This window comes from Melanostigma gelatinosum (assembly GCF_949748355.1).
Source record: "Melanostigma gelatinosum genome assembly, chromosome: 8".
In the NCBI taxonomy this organism is placed as follows: Eukaryota; Metazoa; Chordata; class Actinopteri; order Perciformes; family Zoarcidae; genus Melanostigma; species Melanostigma gelatinosum.
In genome coordinates this window covers 12,110,000-12,130,626 of record NC_136641.1, presented here as the reverse complement: position 1 = coordinate 12,130,626, position 20,627 = coordinate 12,110,000, and the positions used below count along the sequence as shown (strand labels likewise).

Sequence of the window (20,627 nt, the reverse complement as noted above, 5' to 3'; positions counted from 1 at the left end):
ACACACACACAGACACACACAGACACACACACACACACACACACACACACAAAACATTGAGCCGGTTCATATTCAGCCTACGACGGTGAGTAGTCTGTGTAGAAGAATGTTTGAATGTCGGTGGTTGAGGTTTTGTGACAGTATATTGATTTACCGAGAAAGCTTCTAATGCTTTTTGCTCAACGAGCAGGCAGGCTATGACAAGTTCGCTGCCTGTCACCGTATGCATGCAGACACGGGAGCATTCCGTGTCTTTATCCCGAATGTCAGTCAGATAAAGTCAACTTATTTATAAGTTTGCAACATCATTCAGATGGTGGGGGGTCGTATTGGACGGAGGACGGTGCTCTGCACAGCTGAAAACACTTTTGAAGTGATAACGGTGGAAGAAGCTTAGCGCCTGACCGAGCAACATACCAAGCTCCAAGAACACCGAGTCCTCACCGGCAGCAGCGTCATTGTATGGAGAGGAAATATATCTTTAAAGTAGTGAATCCACCGCAAAGTTTAAAGCACATTGACTCGATAGGCGGAGAGGAAAAGGTAGAAAGAGAAGGGAAAATATGTCAGTTCACTTGATTTGCGGGGATTCATGATGGTCTAATTAACTTTGTTTTTGTAAGCTACACTGTAGGTGTTTGTTTCTGAATGTATAGACTTTTACAGTATTTTTCCTTTGTGTGTAGGCTCCTGTGTGGATGTAGAGTATGTCATTCATATATAACTATCCCTGTAGGCATCATCAGCCGGCACATTTTTTTTTGCAGGATGTGTCATTTTCAGTGGCTCCCCAGGTCTTGCTGGGGACTATTTTACAAAGATTGTACACAGTGTGAGGACTTGAATTGCCAAGTCAGATTTACACCATTCATTATTGACAGACTCAACGTGGTGCTTCATATTAGACTCAGACAGCAGAAAATGGCACATGTTTGAGTGAAAATATCTTGGTCATACTCAAATGGACAGGTATAGTCTCTTTCCATGAAGAGATGCCACCTTAACATGAACGGTGACCATCCATTACTGTAAAGGAGTTATTATCTTTCATCATGCTGCTGTTGGCCAGCCAACACGATACAAAAACGCACAGAGGGATGTGTGTGTGTGTGTGTGTGTGTGTGGCAAACGGACTGAGAAAACGCTTGAGAGAGTACACCTTTCCTGATTTGGATGCGCCTCTCCTATCAAGATGAGAGCTGTCTGAACAGATTTCTCTCATCATTATTTGCTCTGAGATTTACTTGCGCTTGTAAATGGTGTTGATTGAGGGTAATTTGGCTTTTTAATTGCCAAACAGCTGCCACACTCACTGCTGATTGCCATTGCAGACTTTTTTTCAGTAGATCACTCATAGGCCCCTAAATGCCTCATCAAAACGTGATGCAGAATCGCATGAAACGCAAAGAGAAGGAACCCTCAGAATGTTTGACTGATTTCTGTTTCATCATCGGAAAGGTCGCTGTTATTATCGTCAATGTCAGCAAATGCAACGCTAAGAAAACGGGTGTATGAGTGACTATTTTGAATCAAGGGCTATTTGTGGATACGCTACATGCGTTTGCATCTTTTGGGATCAAGATGAACTCCATTTGCCAGTGTAGCGGATGTTAGGTTGGCATAGACGAGCAACACTCAGATGGTCACTTAACATAGGCGACAACATAACACTTACCTTATGTCACGTACCTGTGTGAAGACAATACAACACATATTTCATTCTCCAGTTCAGCCACTAGACATCTGGACCTGTATTTATAAAATAACAGCGAGATAACCGGCAAAATCTCCACGTGAGTCAAGTGTAAAAGCGCTGAGTGAACTTCAGAGGTGAAATAGAAGCGTCTACAAAAATGATGACCGCTGTCGAAATCACTTAAGAACTGCAAAGTAATGTCAACAAGAGGCATCACAGATTACAACTTGATTAGTGTACAAAAAAACAGTAAAATAGCACCACACAAGTTACCCACAATGCAAAGCAGCGTTGCGATGGTTGTTACGGTCCATTAACAGCGATGTGACTTAATTAGCACAGGAAACGTTGGTAAATAAAGAACATGAAATTCACAGATTCTAAACGGAATTATGTAATTATGAATACAATTGACATAATGCTAAATATAATTCGGAACTAATAAATAAAGTACATTTTATCCCAGTTACTGGCTGGTTTATGAATCATCGTGGCTACTTTGTGTTCCTGCATGTTCATTATGACTTGTAAAGTATTCTTTTTGTGTGAATTTATTGGTAATAGTGGGCAGCCAAGAATATGATTTATACACGCATGCATATATATATATATATATATATATATATATATATATATATATATATATATGATCCCAGCATATCCTGGTGTCTGTTTTTCGGAGTTCATTCTGTTGAAGGTGAGCATGTGCCATTCAGTCTTTTTTTTCTTTTTTTACAGCTCAATGGCTTTGACGAGCTCTGTGTAAAATGTTTGTCTGTCTTCGCCACAGCTCCCTGTAAAGACACTAGGCTCCGCTCACCTTTTCATACCGCTGCCATTATACAGAATCTGTGTTTAACCTTGGAGAGAAGATCTGTTTACTTAAGGACTGACTAAGTATGATTATGCTTTCAGCAAACACTAACACCCACTCTCTTCAGTTGTACGGATTGATGCCTGTGAGCGGCTTCGCTTTCTACTGGCGTCTACTGCTGTTGATGAACTGCCATGCTGGACGAGGAAGAGGTCTCGAAAGCCATCTGACCTTCCTCTGTAATTATCCGGCCACTACAGCGTTACTGGGTCAACAGGTCATTTTAATTACCTCAGGTCACTTCAATAATCAGCTCTTTAAATCATCATTTGGACAAAGTGGTTGTTGAAATGACCTGATATTAGATGCAATTAGCAAGTGAGTGGATGTGAAACCCTTCATCCCCAATCAGCTGTTCCTTGGTTGTTGACGTACCTACTGTATATACCGTACCACAGCAAACTCTGCTATCTGCCGGCTGGGAAGGTGAAAAAGAAAAATATTTGACAAGGCATTACAGCAGACTTACTCTCCTTTTAAGTACCGTTAAGTTCTCTGAGTGCTCCCAGTCAGTGATTTTTTTGTCTTGTCCCCAGTAAAGTACACATAATTTGGATTCAGATGCAGCAAATCCTTTTATCTTGTCAAAATCCTCTTTTGATTCTGTTCAGAAAGCGTTGCTGTGATTTGAAAGAGAAAGATGCAAAAGACAAGACGGGGGGGGGGGGGGTGATCACTTTTAAAGGGCTGTCATTTGGATTGAACTCAGCGGCGCGCACTGCCAGCAACCAGAGTTCAGTGCAAAGCCTCCATTGTGAACCTGATGTAAAGCCAGAGTCTTACACAAGCTGAGAGTGTTGCTGCACTCTCCTGGTAATGTTTTAATGAAGAACAATTGTTAGCCAATTTGCATGTAAAACAATGTAATTATAAACAAGCATCAAAAAGCTGGAATACTTCTAAAAATGGAAATGACTCTCCATTTAGAAAGTGCAACAAAAACCTACGCCATGCCTCTGAGCCGGGGCCTCTAGGTTTTGGAATGCTCGCTTCCATTATTAATGCTATTCACAAGCCAAACTTTTTAGGTTGGGCGCTTTAATCTATTTTTGCTGTAAATTAATGCATTTTTAAAGAGGACTAGTCCACGCTGAATAGGGCTTGATGTGAAAATGTAGTTTGATTCGTGGTGATGCAGCGCTATAGCCTCCTTTTTACTGTGCAAAGCATGAGTTCACAAACAGCATCCCCGTCCCTCTCGGGACCTTTCGTTGGGGGAGTTTGCCGAAATGCTGCACTCTTATGTTTTATTTATGACAAAATATGCCTTTTTAACTTCGCCGTTGTCAGAATCTGGAATTGCGATAGCTTTTTCCTCGTCGGCAGCGGTAAGTCTTCAGGGTCGCTAACTCCCTCTGCCTCGGCAGATGTTTTCAGGTGTTGTGTTCTGTGTGGGCTTAGTGACTTCAATATTCAATTCGAGGCCTTCGGGGGATTCAGTGGAACCTACTGATTTCCTCGCCTTCTTTCAGACCTTAGAAAAATGATTTTCATCAGGAGGTTGTGTTTCATGCCACTTGATTGACATGGGCCAGCAATCAGAAACCATTGATGAAAGTGTTGTTCTGATTCATTATCGCCCTTTCTCTGAATTAGGCCTACTCTCCCCCCCCCCCCCCCCATGTTATTTTTTCCTCTTAAGCATTAGTTTGCCTGACCACTCGCTTTAAGGAGTAAGGCCACCAAACTTGGATCTGAGGTTGAAACGGTGCGTTTCATCGATGGCTCTCCAGGTCTCCTTTGAGAATACGTAGACAGTATCCGGCGATAATTGCTAAACCCAGCATCCATAGAGCGATGAGCAAGCAGCCGCCATAACGGCAGCTGATTTGCCTTGATATCTTATAATTGAGCCTTTTCAGGGGTATGTTTTCTGGTGCTGATGCAGAAAGTAATTAAGACGTTCAATACTGCTTTTTGGACCTTTTCCTTCTTCCTTTGAATGGCCCACCCTCCTCGACACGACAGCGCTCGCTATGTTTACAGACGTTCTTTTGACACATTAGCCTTACTGTTGCCAAGGCAGTCCTTCCCAGAAACCCCCTCTGCTTTTGCTCGCTCCGGGTGGGTATTTTGTCATTACTTCATTTTCCTCTGAAAATATTTTGATGCCTCTTTCTTTTGGCTCCCCCCCCCCTTCGCTCACCCATCCCCCGTCACTCCATTCAAAGCTCTCTATTAAAATGCAGAACTGTAAAGCCTCTCTCAGTCTAAAAGCCTGCTAGCAGCGGGGGACTGTTAGCTGTTAGGGATGCATACAGCAGAGCGAGTGCATCACAGCTACAGAGTCTAATGGGTGAATACATTCATCACACACGGACCCTCAACTCTTTTTAAAGGGACAATGTTCCCAGTCATGAAAGCCCCCCCCCCCCCCCCCATCCACAGTGCAGAGAGTGATGTTTAAATTCTTTGGAGGATGAAAGATTTCTTGTTCATAAGCATCCAAATCCTTGCTCTTCTTTTCATATTAATGCTTGTAATCTTCTCTGGAAGTCGAAATAGATCACAACTTCCAAGTTGCCGAAGAAATTTTAATCTGAGATGCCACATATTCTCCTTCTAATGTTAGCCAAATGTCTATCTCTGACATTGTGCGCTCCCATGCACATTCATCCAACAAGCATTCAAACTATGTAATCAAACAGTGCTATACTTCTGTATGATCAGCCAGGATATCCCCTCTTCACTACCTTTGTTTTCTCTTCAACTGCAGCTCTTTGAAATGTGCGCGGTGGTTGGTAGAGTTTTTGATGTGTCCTGATCGATGATACAGAATGTATCTCGTGGGGGATTTGTCTTTTACTGTGCAGGAATTGTGTCATTTGTGTTGCTCTATGAGCCCTTTCAGGGACGACTCTCTGAACTGTCACGTAATGTATTTAAATTATTCGGCTCAGTTTTGTCTCTAAACATGCAGTTAATCACATATTTATCAATGAAGACAGATCCATTTTGTTATTGATGATAACATAATATCAGTATCATGTTTAAAGTGACACCTGCATTTAATAAACAGTACAATTACATCATAGGCACTTGATAAGGATCTTAATTTGAGCATGATGTAGTCGTCTCTGGCTACATAAGTGGAGTACGTGCAGTATACTGATAGATTGTATGGATGCTCCCAGTCCAAACGTTTGTCCCTGAAATGTTAAATTTTACCTAAAAGAACATCAACAAAGACCGAAATAGACGGGAGGGTTACTTTCCTCTCTCTCTCTCACACGTTACTGTTTCAGTACACTCAGATAATCACGAACAATTACACGAGACGGGAGTTTAGCACTCAGCATCTACGCATACGATACAATGCGCTTCTTTCGAAAACTGATAGCCCGAAGATAGAGGAGATATACAGTAAGCCGTCTCCTCTGCCGTGGTCTTTTTCCCTCCCCTGAGACCACGCAGGCCTCCGAGGCTGATGTGAAACGGCAGAAAGCAGAAACAAAAGGCACAGTGCTGAGGTTGGCCCAGTCTCCTTGGGACCAGTTGACTGAGTCGACGAGGTAATTGGTATAGCGTCTACCAGCCGAGCAGGGCCCCTCTCCCCCAGAAGCCAAGTCATGCCCCTCCTCTCCTCTCCTCTCTCTCTCTCTCTCTCTCTCTCCCCCTCCGCTCTTCTATTACTCATCACCCCGACGCCTCACCGGACTAACGGTGCGAAAGCTACACCGTGCCTCCGTGCAGCCAGCCCACGCTCCCAAACTTCTCGACAACAACAGCAGCCACGGCAGCACAGCGCAGCAGGTCAGGGCTTGTGGCGGGCTGATTTGCAACTTGAGCCTCCTTTTAATGAGGGGAAAATAAGTACTTGTTGTGATGTGTCTTGTGTGTCACCACCCCCATCCCCACCTACCCGCCACCACTACGGCTAGCAATGCTACCTTCCCTTCAGCGAGAAAAGAAAAAAAAGAAAAGGTGCACTAATTAAGACTGCTTCCCGGGATTTGTAAGGGGGGGGGGGGGGGTTGGCTATGGCTTCTCCCACTGTAGCAGGGCCTTGAGGAGGAGATGGGGGTGGTGTTGTGAAGGAGGCCTCATCGGGCACATCTCTTCTCTCCGTTCCTCTTTCTTTTCCCGTAGACCCACTGCCTGGCTTGTTTGGCTTGACGAGTCTGCGGCTAAACATTTACATTTATTTTTTTTTCTACTTGTAATTAAGCAAGGTTTCTGCAGGAGCCGAGCACTTCCCTTCCTCTTCTTCATCCTGGTGTCATCCTGGCTCTCCAGGGGGATTGGTGGAGAGACAGAGGGATTTGTGTTGCTGGTAGGCAGCCTCCTTGAAGTTCTCCCACCTTGATTATATACTGTGAGCATGAATGGAGAATGCGTGGGCCAATAGGCTCTTTGTTGTTCAAGGACATGCGAAGGTTGCTGCATGGGATGGCAGATGAAGGTTGAGATGTAGATTTTTGTATCCTTAGGAGGCTGAATCCATCCAGCCATTGTTAACTACTCACTGGCATTGGCCCCCACTCTGTATCCATCTCTTTCATAATACTCCCAGGTTTACCTGCATTTCCCAGAATGCGGGATGTTTTATCTTCTAAAAGCACAGAGAATCGTAGCGAGGCCATTCTCCTTGTGGAATCAGAGTGTGGTCCGAATGCAACATCTTCGCTCCGGTGATGAGTAACAGTTACACGTCATTCTCAGTCCAGTATAGTGACAAATCTGCGAATGTTCTGCGACAGAACAATCGGTGAGTAATTTCACTCTAGTGTCAAATGATCGTCTTTGCTTTTTCAAAGTATTTTCAAAAGCCCCCACCACCAAAAAAAAACGAGTTCTCTACTCATGCAGGACACATTTTGAAGTTCAGCGCTGCTCTAAAAATCGCTACCAAGTTAAAATGTTGGGACTTCTTGAGTTCTTTCATTGTTGTTGTGTCTGTCTGAACAGGATCTGAGACGCTGGGGGAGTAGTGTGTGTGTGTGTGTGTGTGTGTGTGTGTGTGTGTGGGGGGGGGGGGGTTGTTTGACAGGAGAGTGAGGCACGTCGAGAGTTGGAGAATGGGAACACGGTGTGGGGGGGCTACACAGAGAGGGAAAGGGGACGAGCCTTTTCGGCTCCTCTAGAGGGTTGGAATTCCTCCCGCGCTGTTCCCCCCCCATTTGGCAGGCACTTGTGAAAACAATTCCCCAGCTTTTAGTCACTCTGCAGATCCAATTGCCATTTCCACTTTGGAGCGAACGAGGCCGAGAGAGGCAATCCAGATAGACAGAACACAGAGAGGGAAAGAGAGCCGAGTTTTAATCGGACTGGACAGATGCCGAGGCCAGTTGAGCGCTTGTGCGATATTAATATCTCATGAAGGCAGTCTGGCAGCGCGAGCTCACCGTCTTGTGTGTTTTTTTGTGTTTGTGCGTTGCAGCAGCGGCCATTGCCGTGGCTAAATGAAGAACGTGTGAGGATGCACGAGGGAAGGACTCTACCTTTCACTTCGGTGACTTCCCCAGATGCTTTGGCCCAAAGAACGATGGAAAGGAATGGGAAGAGTAAGACCCTTAACTCATACCTAGCCTCCCATACTGCTCTGCTTTTCACCGTGTAATTAATGGAACACAATTGATTAAAGTGTCTCTCTTATCCATAGCGCACGTTGCAGATCATATTTATGTGCAAAGAGGAAGTGATGAACCTGCCAAAATATGTAGTTTTCCATTGTACAAAGCAGCACTGTATGTGGAAAATGATGTGCAAGTTAACATCTGTGTGTCTCTTGCCAAGTGTGCTTTCTGCTCCAGCTGAAGGAGATGAATAGTCGTAGTAAACAAATCTCCTGCTCTTCCAGACTTGAGCCAAGGCTGCTGCACAGCACCCACCCAGTGAGCCAACAGGAGATCCTCCGTCCGCCACGTCGCTGAGCCTCTCACCGCTTCCCTTCGGACCCCTTCGTCCTACAAGAGCCATGACCTCCGAGCTGGAGAGCAGCCTGACCTCAATGGACTGGCTCCCCCAGCTCAGCATGAGGGCGGCCATCCAGAAGGCCGACGCGAGCCACCACCACAGCCACCACCACGGCCACCACCATCACGGCCACCATCACGGGCCCGGCAAGAAAGTGGTCCACCTGGAGCCGGGGACGACGCTGGACCAGGAGGAAGCCGCGCAGCACAGAGACGGCAAACCGCCCTACAGCTACGCCAGCCTGATCACCTTCGCGATCAACGGCTCGCCGCGCAAACGGATGACCCTCAGCGAGATCTACCAGTGGATCTGTGACAACTTCCCCTACTACCGAGAGGCGGGCAGCGGCTGGAAGGTAAGGCCAGACAAGAGAGGAACGCTTTGCAATATGTTGTCGAGCTTTTTGGGGGGTTAAGCTTCTATATCTGGTCTCAGGTCTGTGTCGACATGTCTAATACCCGGGTGGATCCGGATGGACCCGGGCAGTACCTTATGGCAAACCTTTATGCTTTTAAATGACAATTGCTTTTCGGAATTTAATAAACAGATATTAAATTAGACTTAGAAGCCTTTAAATTAATATTTTCTTTTATGAAATGAGTTCTTAGGTCGTTATGATTAGATTGCTGCTGTTTTATTTTGTTCATGGCGCATCCTCTGCTGAAGGAGTGTGGTCTCTTTTTAAAAGAATGAATTTATCTATGTTGCTTTTTGAATAGCTTTTGTCTGTGTCGGATTGCAACGTAGTAATTCTGAATGAGCACCTTCTGTTTTGGAGCAAGTAGCTCATGAAATACAAGCAGGTGACAGCAATTATTTGTTTTATTGTGCTCGTGTTATTATCATGTCATAGCTGCTCAAAGTGCTTCTACCTTCCCACTCAAACAAAAGGTGATTACAGATCTCCATTTCCAGTGAAGTTATTTGTAACTTCCAAATGTTGAAAGCTAAACCGAGACGAAACCTGATCCTGGACTGATCAAATGCTATCAGAACTCAACCCTATTGCTTAGTGCTCAAACTGCACACATCTGATCCAGCGGTTGCCCGGAAGAGCACAGAAACCTTTTAGTCAACCAGGAATGATTGACAGACGCGTGTTGTCTCATTCAGACGACATTATTAAATCCTTATGTAAATGCCGCTATGCAAATCCTGGCTGGTGTGAGCAGAGAGGTGGCAGTGTTATTGGAGAGGAATGGATAGATCCCTACGGTTGTGTCTTGGGGAATCTCTACCTTATTAGTGAAGAAGGGGAAGGATACAGTCCTTCCACTGACACATTGTAAAGGCTGTCTGCAAACTATCAACCAATTCATCTCTCTGAGAGCGGCGACATTTTTTATTCTTCTCTCATTATTTCTCTCTCTTTCACTTTCTATCTTCATCTCCCAAGCACTTGCACTCCCCCCCCTCTCTCGTCCTCTCTCTTCGTCACTCACTCCTCTCTTCTCTTCTTCTTTTCCCGTTCACAAACCTGTGTTTGTTCGCCGCCTATTCAACACACCCGCTGCCTGAGCAGAGATGCACACCAGAAACGGAGACAAAAAGGTTATGATACAAGCCAGGTTGTGTTGGCAGAGCTTCTTACCTGCATGTAGGATTCAATCAATTCCATTTCTGTTTCGGAGAGAGAGGATATGGGTTATTAGGATCATTCAGGATATCTCTCGCTGCAGCTCACGACTCTCGCCTTCTCCTGCTGGTTGTACTTGGGCGCCGGGATGTTTTAGAATCCCATAATTACACCTTTTAGATTCATTGATTAGTGCGTATGTGTGGCTGCATTCAAGGAGCGTCATTAAAGCGCTGCACTGATGGCGTTGTGGCGATAGTTTCACATGTTCTGGCATTCATCCACAATGACAGTGCAGAGAGTTTGTTGTGACGTACATATAATGAGTTGTGTTGATTTCCTGTCAGGCCAGGTCCATTTAAATACGACACAATGATATGCAGCATTCAAAGCACAACAGTTATAAAACAGAAAGTTTGTCCTTTCTGTTTTTGGCCTCTTTTGTTACCAGTGAAACGTAATACAGTCTTACACAGGCCTGTGGTGAAATAGGAAACCTCTGACTTGTGCATGAACTGATATTTAAGAAGTCCGTAAAGTATCAAACCCAGCAGTACTAGAAAAAGCTGGAAACTGTTGCTTCATGGATAACCCGACTCAAAACAGTGGGGCTTGTTTTATACCAGCCAATGGCCGTCACAGGGAAAGTTACGTAAGTCCGGTTCATTCCAGTTCAGGTGATTGCTGTCAGCTGGACACAGCTGGCTACGCTCGGCAGCCATGGTCGACTCACATGTTGCACGCTTGGAAATCCGTGTTTTCTGAATGTACCGGCTCAAGGCGAAACACTTGAGCTTTCAAAAAACGCCTCATACGTGGTCCGTTGTGTTCGCCGTCTCCTTTCACCCTCTGCCACACATGTGTGTAGACACACACACACACACACACACACACACACGCACACACACACACGCACACGCACGTAGACACACACAGAGAGAGAGACTCCCACTCAGGTAGGCAGTGTACGTGTGCAGTCTGCAGATTACACACGAAGAGCGCAGCAGGAGAGGAGATGAGGGTGGGGCGGGGGGGGAGTCGGAGAAGAGAGAGGAGACTGTCAGAGAGCAGAGGAGAGTTTTACTACCCAGCACACGCACTCCGTCTGCTCTGTATGATAATGTGAGAGGAGCGCAGGAACGGCAGAGTTGAAACCAGGACGCACACACACACGTCAGCTTCCATCCTTAGAAATCACACAATTACGTACACTGGTTGAACACCACAGGCTTACTGCATGTGTTGCGTATACACACACACACACACACACAAGCATCTCTGGCTTTTTTTAAAGCAACCGAATGGAGCTTGTGGAGCAGAATGCAAACAGCGTTGCATCAGGCTGCATCATTCCCGCATTATGTTTTATCACTGGAACAGCATTATGTCCCTCATGTTATCTTCCCCAACCTCTCTCCCGCTCCCTGTCTGTGTCCTAAACCGTGCACCCGCTCTACTTTCCCATGTTCTCTGCAGCCCTTTCACACCCACGTGTCCCTCCACTTTAGGGTCCGCTTTTACCACAACTCGTAGAGAGCACGCGGCGGGAAACCAAAGCCAGCCAGGGCTGTCTCTTTTTGTTGCTTTTGTCTTTGTCTCTTATTCATCAGTTTGTCTCAAATGAAATGTGTTTTTGGCGTTTTGTGAATGTCTTTTTTTTCAATTTTATTCCAAGTGCAATCACACACTCTAAAACAGACCTTCACCACCTGCCCTACAGTATTTTCCGTTTTGCTTTAATTAGCTTTCCTTTCATGCTGTTATTTCTCCCTATTTGATTGACAATTTAAAGACTAAATGATAAATTAATTAAATGAAAAGCTATGAAAGATGAATCCGTATTCAATGCTGCTCTATTCTATTCAGGCTGAACATAATGAAGGGAAGTGTTGGTTATTCAAAGCTCATGCACCTCACAGTTATATTATTGTAATTGAAATGTGAAGGCCTTCCCATTATTTAGCGCTTGAGAAACAGTCTCGTCCCGTACCTTCACCGAATGGTTTGTTGCAGTCGGTGCTGCTCCCTGGCAACCCCCATCGCCTCGGGCTAGCTCCCATGCAGCCAGGCTAATTGCCTGTGAATTAGCAGGGTCTAATGTGACGCTGTAAAGGGCAGCGCTACCGCAGTGGCCTTTGGCTGAACACCACATGTCTCAGACAATCACCTGATATGAATCAGCACTGGGCCATTATTCTGCCTCCCGTCCTCTCCTGCCTGCTCTGTGGGAGATCTCCGGCTGAGCTCAGTGGAGATCTGTGCACAGTGTCAAGTGTACTTACGTGTGTGGAGAACGGCTGTTGTCATTGGCTGCTGGGAGATTTTTATTATGTGGATGTAGCTGCACTGGGGCTCCTGAGCTTGTGTGTTATTATGAGCACAACTGAAATCTCACCACAGTGCTGTGCTTGTTGTGATTCAGCTTTGAGATAGTCTGTGGAAAACACAGTGTGTGTCTGTGCATCTTCAGAATATGATGCACATGCACGTCTGGGGCTGAGATGATGCGATTGTGTGCACAGGGTCTTGCTTTGGTCTGTGAGAGTCATTTCAGGAAGAGAAGAACGCCACAGCGGTCTGTTTGTTTCATTGTGTCTCTGTGTTGACCCCTTCGCCACTAACGTATACATAACTGTTGCTCCCAGTTTACATGTCACGTTAGACCAATCTGCTGTCCAGATGTGTCTGTGTGTGACTCAAAGTCTCCTTCCTGACGCTGTAATACATTACAATATACAATACAGATCCCATGTCATTCAAACTAAACTTTGACTCTGACATTATTTTTATATTTCAAATCAAAGCTCATATTACAATTGAAATCTAAGTAATAACGTGTATAGATGGAGCCTATATTACTGATGGTAGAGAATACTCTGATTGTTCTTCACAGTTAAGCAAACTCTCAAAAACTGCACTGTCATAAGTTATACTTCTGTAACATGAAAGCATCTTGAGATAGGTGAACCAAAATATATAGCTTGTAAGATAATGTACAACAACAAAGTATTTATTCTTCAATACAAAGTTAATGTTGAGATTTATAACGGTGATAATACAAATATTGTTTAATTCCCCGATTTGCAAGAAGTTGTGAATCTGAAACAATGAGATGAGGCACTTTTTTTGTTTTTTATATATATATATATATATATATATATATATATATATATATACATACATACAGAGTTTAACTCGTATGTGTAACACTACTCGTGCTGTTAATTACCTACTAATCACTGATAGCAGTCTCAATTATACCACAGAATGAGCTTATTCAACCTAGTTTGGTGTTGTTTTTTTGAAACACTGTATTAAAATAGCAGCTGAAAGCATTTGTCTTCCAAATCAGTTGTGAGGGGAGAAATGCTGCTGATGTGACACAGGGAGGGCGGCTGGTAGAGTCGCAAGATAAATCCGAGGGTCACAAGATGGGTACTTTTCTTTTTTTATTGACAGCAGACTGGGTAGTTTGGCCACCTCAGGCCTCTTAGAACCATTTAAATGAATCAGGACCAGACCAACACTCAGTTGAACTTCTTTTTAAAGTGCTGGGAACAGTCTTTCCGAGCGCAGCCGTGAGCAACTGCGACCACTCAAGTCCTGCTGGAGTATTGATCCTCTGTACAGAATGGCAAAGTGAAAGAAGGTGTTTACCTTGATGACGCGTTGGTGGTGTGTTGGTTTGCAGAAAAGCCAGAGAGGAGGTGAGGGGGGGGGGGGGAGTTGGAGACCAGACCTGCTACCAGACAGGACCACTGTCAGGATACATTGGAAACGCATGTGTTAACGGCTTGGCGCAGCTCTTTGCGGTAATTAGGCCGACTAAGACTCGTGATTCCTATTTCTTCACTGACGATGCAACGTGAGCAGCCCTTGAACAGCACAGTGTTGCACATTATTGACCTGCTTCTTCACCAGAGTCTCTGTGCTTTCTCGCCTCACAGGTTCCTGTGTATCCGGGTTTACCTGGACCAGGTGTTGCCTCCTGTCGTGGTTGTGTCATACATTGAATGTGCTGTAATTACATTGAATGTGTTGTAATTCACTATCCTGTTCTACACATGACATCATTGCACTTCTGTCCATCCTGGGAGAGGGATCCCTCCTCTATTGCTCTCCCACAGGTTTCTTCCTCTTTCCTCCCCGTTAAAGGGTTTTTTTGGGGAGTTTTTCCTGTTCTGATGTGAGGGTTCCGGGACAAGAGGATGTCAAACGTGTACATATTGTAAAGCCCTCTGAGGCAAATTTGTAATTTGTGAATTTGGGCTATACAAAAATGAATTGAATTGACTTGAATTGATGCTTTGCTAAATAACAAAGCTAACAGCGAACGCACAGAGGTTCCAATGAGTTACAATATGGGGCGTTCAAGCTCTATTCAGTAAAAATGAGTATTGGTAATGGTAAACTATAACATCTTGTAAAATGTTATCTTGTAAAATGTAATTTTTACTAAAAAACATAACAAATCCAGTTGTTTAAAGGTGATGTTTTCACAGCAATATGAAATCGATGAACTGTGACCTGTTTTTATGCTCTGGTATTGGATCGATACTTGGTATCTGCGAGTTCATGTGTTGGTGTTGTGAAGGACAAAATCACAAAATTTGAGAATATTATTGTTTTGGAGCTTCTTACTAGATCTCCAGAGACAACAGCAATCCTTCCACCTTGTCTGATATGTCTTTGCGCCAGTCACACACACACACACACACACACACACACACACACACACACACACACGTACACACTCACTCATTCCCTTTTTCTCCTCCTCTCCATCCCACACAAACATATCTGTAAGCAGATACAGGTACACTATTGCAGTAAAACATGCGTATACACACACTCATATTCACACGGATAAACAGGTGTGACAGGCGCCTGCACAGATGCACACACACCTGCCTCCATACACACTTGTGCTCAGGTGAATGCGCAAGCAAAAACTGAACAAACACTGTAAATACTCACAGCTGCAAGCACACACACACACACACACACACACACACACATGCAAGCACATACAGCAGTGTACAAACACACACTGCACAGTCAGTCACACACACACACACCTCATCTTATAGATGACTTGTGTGAAGTACTTCAGTGAGGGAGTGAAGAGGGCGGGGAAGGGTCCATCAAATGAAATGAATATGTATGAGATGGAGTTTGAAATACCGGTAGTGACTTGTATCCAACCCTGCATTCTCACGGAGTGTCTGTCACTCTGTCACCATCAGGATATAATAAGGCATCTGAATGATGCTCAGAACCCAGGAGACTTTCACATCTAAGACACCTGTCCGCATGCGCTCGTACCCCCACATTCCCTCTTCCAGCCGACTCCAGCGCTTCTTCTTTGTGCCTCTTGCACCCCCCCCCTCCCAGCTCCTTCTCCTCTGCCTTACCTTGAAACTTTACCACATTTTACCCTCTCTTCACGCACTGTATGGGTTCAGCTGAAAGTTAATAAAATCTCCAACCTCCCTCTCCTCTCAATATATCCCCTCTCGCTATATCGTCCTTGCTTTTCTCTGCTTCTCTTCGTTTCTCTCTGTGTTGTTCAGTCTGTGGGCGCACAAGGACTCTGTATGCTTCCACTTTGAAGGGCATGGGAAGCTCATGAATACTGCTGCGAGTGTGTCTGTTTGTTTGTGCACGTCGAACTCCATAGGCCCTCCACAGGTTAATACATCAATGCCAGCAAACGTCTTGCCCTTTGACCTCCGTCTCCCTGCAGGCGCACAGTTAAGCGAAGATTCACACAACCAACATACATGCGTTCTGTCTTACCTGGCAAAGCAGAGACTTCCAGACTTTTTGTCACAGCTTGCCAAGCCACACTTGCGTTGAGGCTTTGCCATATCCAAAACAGCAATGGTCCTTTTTGTTTGAATTAGTTTCTGTATTTTTTGCAATTTTTATTTTTCAGCTGTAAAATCATTTAATGTTTATGCTTATGTCATCTTAAGCTTTATACAAGTTGATTGTGCATTTTACTTATCTGTATTTGTGTTTAATGTCCTGTACATTCTTAAATAATCCAAAAGCCGTACTTGGGTCTGAAATATGGAATAGCTGTGATACAAAAAGAGAAAAGTATCAATGTCTGTAGTTAAAGGCGAGCAAGGCAAATTTAGTGTAATTTCAGTTTTTAACACAGTCATACTCACTAGGTACCATCCACTTGTGTTTGCATGTGCATTTTCAATTTAAAAAACATAAAAAAAACAGTTGTCTGAGGTGAAAAAGTTGGTTTATCGATAAAAACAAAAAGCAACTTAGCAAATGCATTTGAAGCAGACATAAACATCAGTTTTAGTCATAAGTTTTCAGTTTTAGTCATTGTTTTGTTCGTTAGAGGTTTGCCCTCCTCTATTGGTTCTTTCAGAAAACATCGCGTTCTTGTAGGATCCAATCACTCATTACATTACTTAAGCAGACGCTTTTATCCAAAGCGACTTACAATTCAGATTCTATCACAATATACACCGTAGGCACAGCTACGGGTTAAGTGTCTCGCTCAAGGACACATCGACGTGCGACTAGCGGAGCTGGGAATCGAACCGCCGACCCCCTGATTGAAGGACGGCCCTGCTCTCCACTTAGCCACGGATCGCACTCATAGAAAGAAGCTGATGGAGACAAAAAAATAAAGTTTTGAGTGCCCTTAAGCTTTTGTTTATCACATAAATGTTGTTTGGGAGTCGTAGTTGACCTCCCTCCTTCAGTTTTTATGCTCCCACACTTCTGCCTTTAACTGTTTTATCAAAGAACCAGATATCTCCCTAATGCAGCTGCTCAGCTGATGATTCAACCAGGACGCCTCACATTTCTCTGCAGAAAATGAATTCAATTCAATTCATTTTGAAGAGCCCAAAATCACAAATTTGCCTCAGAGGGCTTTACAATCTGTGCAGCATACGACATCCTCTGTCCCTGGACCCTCGCATCGGAACAGGAACAACTCCCCTTTACCGGGAAGAAAGGAAGGAACCTTTGGGAGAGCAACAGAGGAGACAGGAGAGCAATAGAACTGTCACTCCTAGAAGCTTAGTTCAGCCCAAAGTACTTCCTCCCAATTTGCCACTCTACACCAGTTGGGCTGCATTGTACGTTTCCAGTGCACCCAACTTCACCGGCCCTCCATGCCAGTGTCATCAGCATTGTTTTGTTAAAATGTGACTGTTAACGCCTTGTTGCCTGACTTGTGAAGCTTTTCAAGACTGTTTCATTCAGTTTAGAGGAAACTGCATCTCGTGTTGCCCCTTTGTATTTAACTCAGCTGCCATGACCCAAATCTTCCAAACCTACCCACTTATATGACTTCAGCCTTCTCCGCGTGATACACACACACACACACACACACACACACACACACACACACACACACACACACACACACACACACACACACACACATACAGCAAGCTTCCTGCCTTTGGCCAGAACTTCCTTCTGGCTCCTTCAACCTGCACCGTACCTCATCTACACACACACACGTACATATTTTTACCTCTTCGACCATTTCTGTCAAGCTTCAAATGTGGCGGTCTTTCTTTGATCTCACTTCTGACTGATCCACACAAACATAAACACACACACACACACACACACACACACACACACACACACACACACACACACACACACACACACACAGAGAGAGTCTTACACTCGTTCCTCTGTCTTTCCTCTCCACCCGAAAGCAAGTTTCCAAAACCTGACTTTTTGTCACACATTACATTATATCACATTGCATTTAATCAAAAAGTCACCCATGCTTATCAAGCCCGCCTTATGTAACTAACCTCTTCAACGCCAGGACGCTGCGCCCTACGTTAAGCAGCAGCAGCCACACACACACATCAACAGTCTCTACTGTAGATACCCCACATGCATGCACGAAGCCTCATATCTATTAATAACTGTGTAAAAACAGTAGTTTGACCTTATTTCTCTGCAACATAGCTCTTAATCTCCAATCTCTAAAAAATGGTCCTGTAAAATCGTGAGGCATTATGGGAACTGAACTGGTACGATACATTATACAATGAACGGGGTGCATTCTAGTTTGCACGAAACATGATACATTCAATGTCTTCATACACATGTACTCACACACTCCTTGTCAAATCTCCATTTGTGACTCCATCTATCTGTCCATCCATCTAATGTGATGATGCAACTTCAATTAGATCATTATTAATGAGTTATTCATTCATTTTCATTATTCATTTTGACTGCAGAACTATATGGTTACAGTATCATTATTTTACAACAATAAGATTGTGTTGAAAATGTAAGTATTACTGAAGACAATATGCAAGTTTTTGTCTTAGAATATACAATGCTTATACAATTATGAATACATTGTTTAAATCAAAGATGTTATCAAATGGAAATAGTCTTGCTAGTCGTATTGTATACATTTTCCCAAAATTCAGTCTGACTTATGTCTCAAGAAACGTTTGGATCTGTACTACACTTTATAAATTGTAGTTTAGTGTCGTGGATGGAATGAAAGTGTTTTTTTATTTGAGTTTATTTAGGTTTGAACAAGCTATGCACAGCATGAGTGGGAAATCCTAAGTGTTTGTACTTTGTGAGCTGCCACACTCGAGGCAGAGAGGAGGGAGTCAGGATATTGTTTATCTACGGCTGTGACGGTGCACATTTTCAGACAGTCGCTTCCGGAAGACATCCATGGTGTTGCACTTGATTGTACTCATTAAAGGGACATATAGGTGTGTTAAGAATAAACAAAGGGAGCCATAGAGAGAAGTTCAAACCCTGGCTCCTTTCTCACCTCCACACAGCTGGCCAATCCAAGCATGACGTGTGTGTGTGTGTGTGTGTGTGTGTGTGTGTGTGTGTGTGTGTGTGTGTGTGTGTGTGTGTAGCAGCTATGTGATCATCGGACGTCTGACAGCTCAAGGCTTTCCATACAAAGATTGGTTGTGTCTGTGATATTGCTGATTCTTTTCATTTGGCTATACTGCTGCATGTATAAGACTGATTTACTCCATTGCGAGATATTGTCCTGCAGTGGAAACATTGCGTGTTTATAGAGAGAGGGAGTTATGGAGTTGGACCAGTCGTTCAATGTCCTCCTTTCATTTCACGCAGACATGACGCCCGCGACGGTGCGATCCATCAGCTGCTGGGCAGGAATGGCGTGGCCTCATCCCGGACCAATAAGCTCATTAATCAGGCAGGGTGAGGGGCGGGAGGAAGGAGGACACAGCAGTGAATCTCATTATCTTACTTCACAGCACTGCTAATCAGTACATTTATCGATGATGTCTATTCCCCTTCAGTGAGGGGATATTACTGTTTCCTTCACATGCAGGAAAGAAGGCATTGTATGTGCGCACAAGCAGGCTTAGGCTGATGCTCTCCAGGATGATGGGCTCTCTTCTCGCTACACAATTATACACACAAAGACACGCACACAGTTTCCTTTACGAACATGTTCGCCCCTGAAGCTATGCGAGTGGGGAAATTGTGGTAGGTTTGTTTTTTGTTCCATTTTTTTTCTTCGCTTCCATCCTAGAAATAAAAAAACAACCTTTATCATACATGAACATGAACAAATGCCAACAAAAGCTCATATGAGATTTTGACGTCAGCATTGGTAACTTTTCGGTGCACCGCCCGGCCCCAACAGAGCGAGCCCTATCTCCTAAAAATGACGTTCCCCCGAACCTAAAATGCATTCTCAATTACGTTTGACCATAAACGTATTTTCTCCCTGAAACATATTTTCTCCCTGATTACGTTTGTGTTTGACGCATTACAAATACGTTTCTAATCACCATATCTGTGCCATACTCTACTCTTTATTATTTTTCTGTGATCTGCCTTGCCTTTATTTACTAACTCTAAGCCTGTCCTTACTCTTACCCTCACCATAACCACGTCCCCCCGTGCGTGGATCTGCCGGAGACAGGCTGCGTGTTGCGGTAGTATTCTGACCGCATAATAGCGAGGAGAGGCGGTGGTGGAGAGGGGAAAAAGTGTCAAAATGTTGATTTGAAACATATTTTGGAATTCGTCAAACACAAACATAATCAGGGAGAAAATACGTTTATGGTCAAACGTAATTGAGAATGCATTTTAGTTTCGGGAGGACGTCATTTTTAGGATACAGGGTTGACAGAGGACACACGCCTGAAGGTGAAATTGCCAGAGGTGTGCAAAGTCTGAAATACACCGGATTGTGCATTGCAAGTAGTGCACAGGTGTGCAAAAAGTGCTCGGGTAATAAAAAATAGTGTGTCAATAAAGAAACCATAGATAGAGGTTTGCAAAGTTAGACGGGCTGGCTGCTGAAGGGACGATTGGACTCGATGTTAATGATCCAACGCCACCTCCCACAGGAAAGTTTTCCAGAACAGATGGTTGCCTTTGTGTGCCGAGCTGGTGGCAGTCCTCCTCGCCGTTTGTCATCGCCCGACTGTCACGCGTCTCCTTGACGGACGGCCGCATGCAGCCGGTGACCCGCTAAGTAGAGCAGCCGTAAAACTGCCGGAGCTTTTCTCCTGGAGCGGAAGGGC

The 20,627-nt window shown here is 44.3% G+C and overlaps 1 protein-coding gene across 6 annotated transcripts in view; it reads left to right on the top strand.

Annotated features, from left to right (window-relative positions):
• Positions 1 to 20,627, top strand: part of LOC306781038 (forkhead box protein J3-like) — a 44,658-nt gene continuing 24,031 nt past the window's right edge. For 5 of the 6 annotated variants that reach the window (XR_013772182.1, XM_079273674.1, XM_079273672.1 and 2 more), the window contains exons 1-2: positions 7,770 to 8,074; positions 8,371 to 8,841. Coding sequence is in view for 5 of the 6 variants with exons in the window: in XM_079273674.1 (XP_079129800.1) it covers positions 8,488 to 8,841 (354 nt within the window). In the remaining variant the exon portion in view is untranslated. Of the gene's footprint in view, positions 86 to 7,769; positions 8,075 to 8,370; positions 8,842 to 20,627 lie in introns of those variants that run through there. The other variant, XM_079273671.1, reaches the window with a different exon arrangement.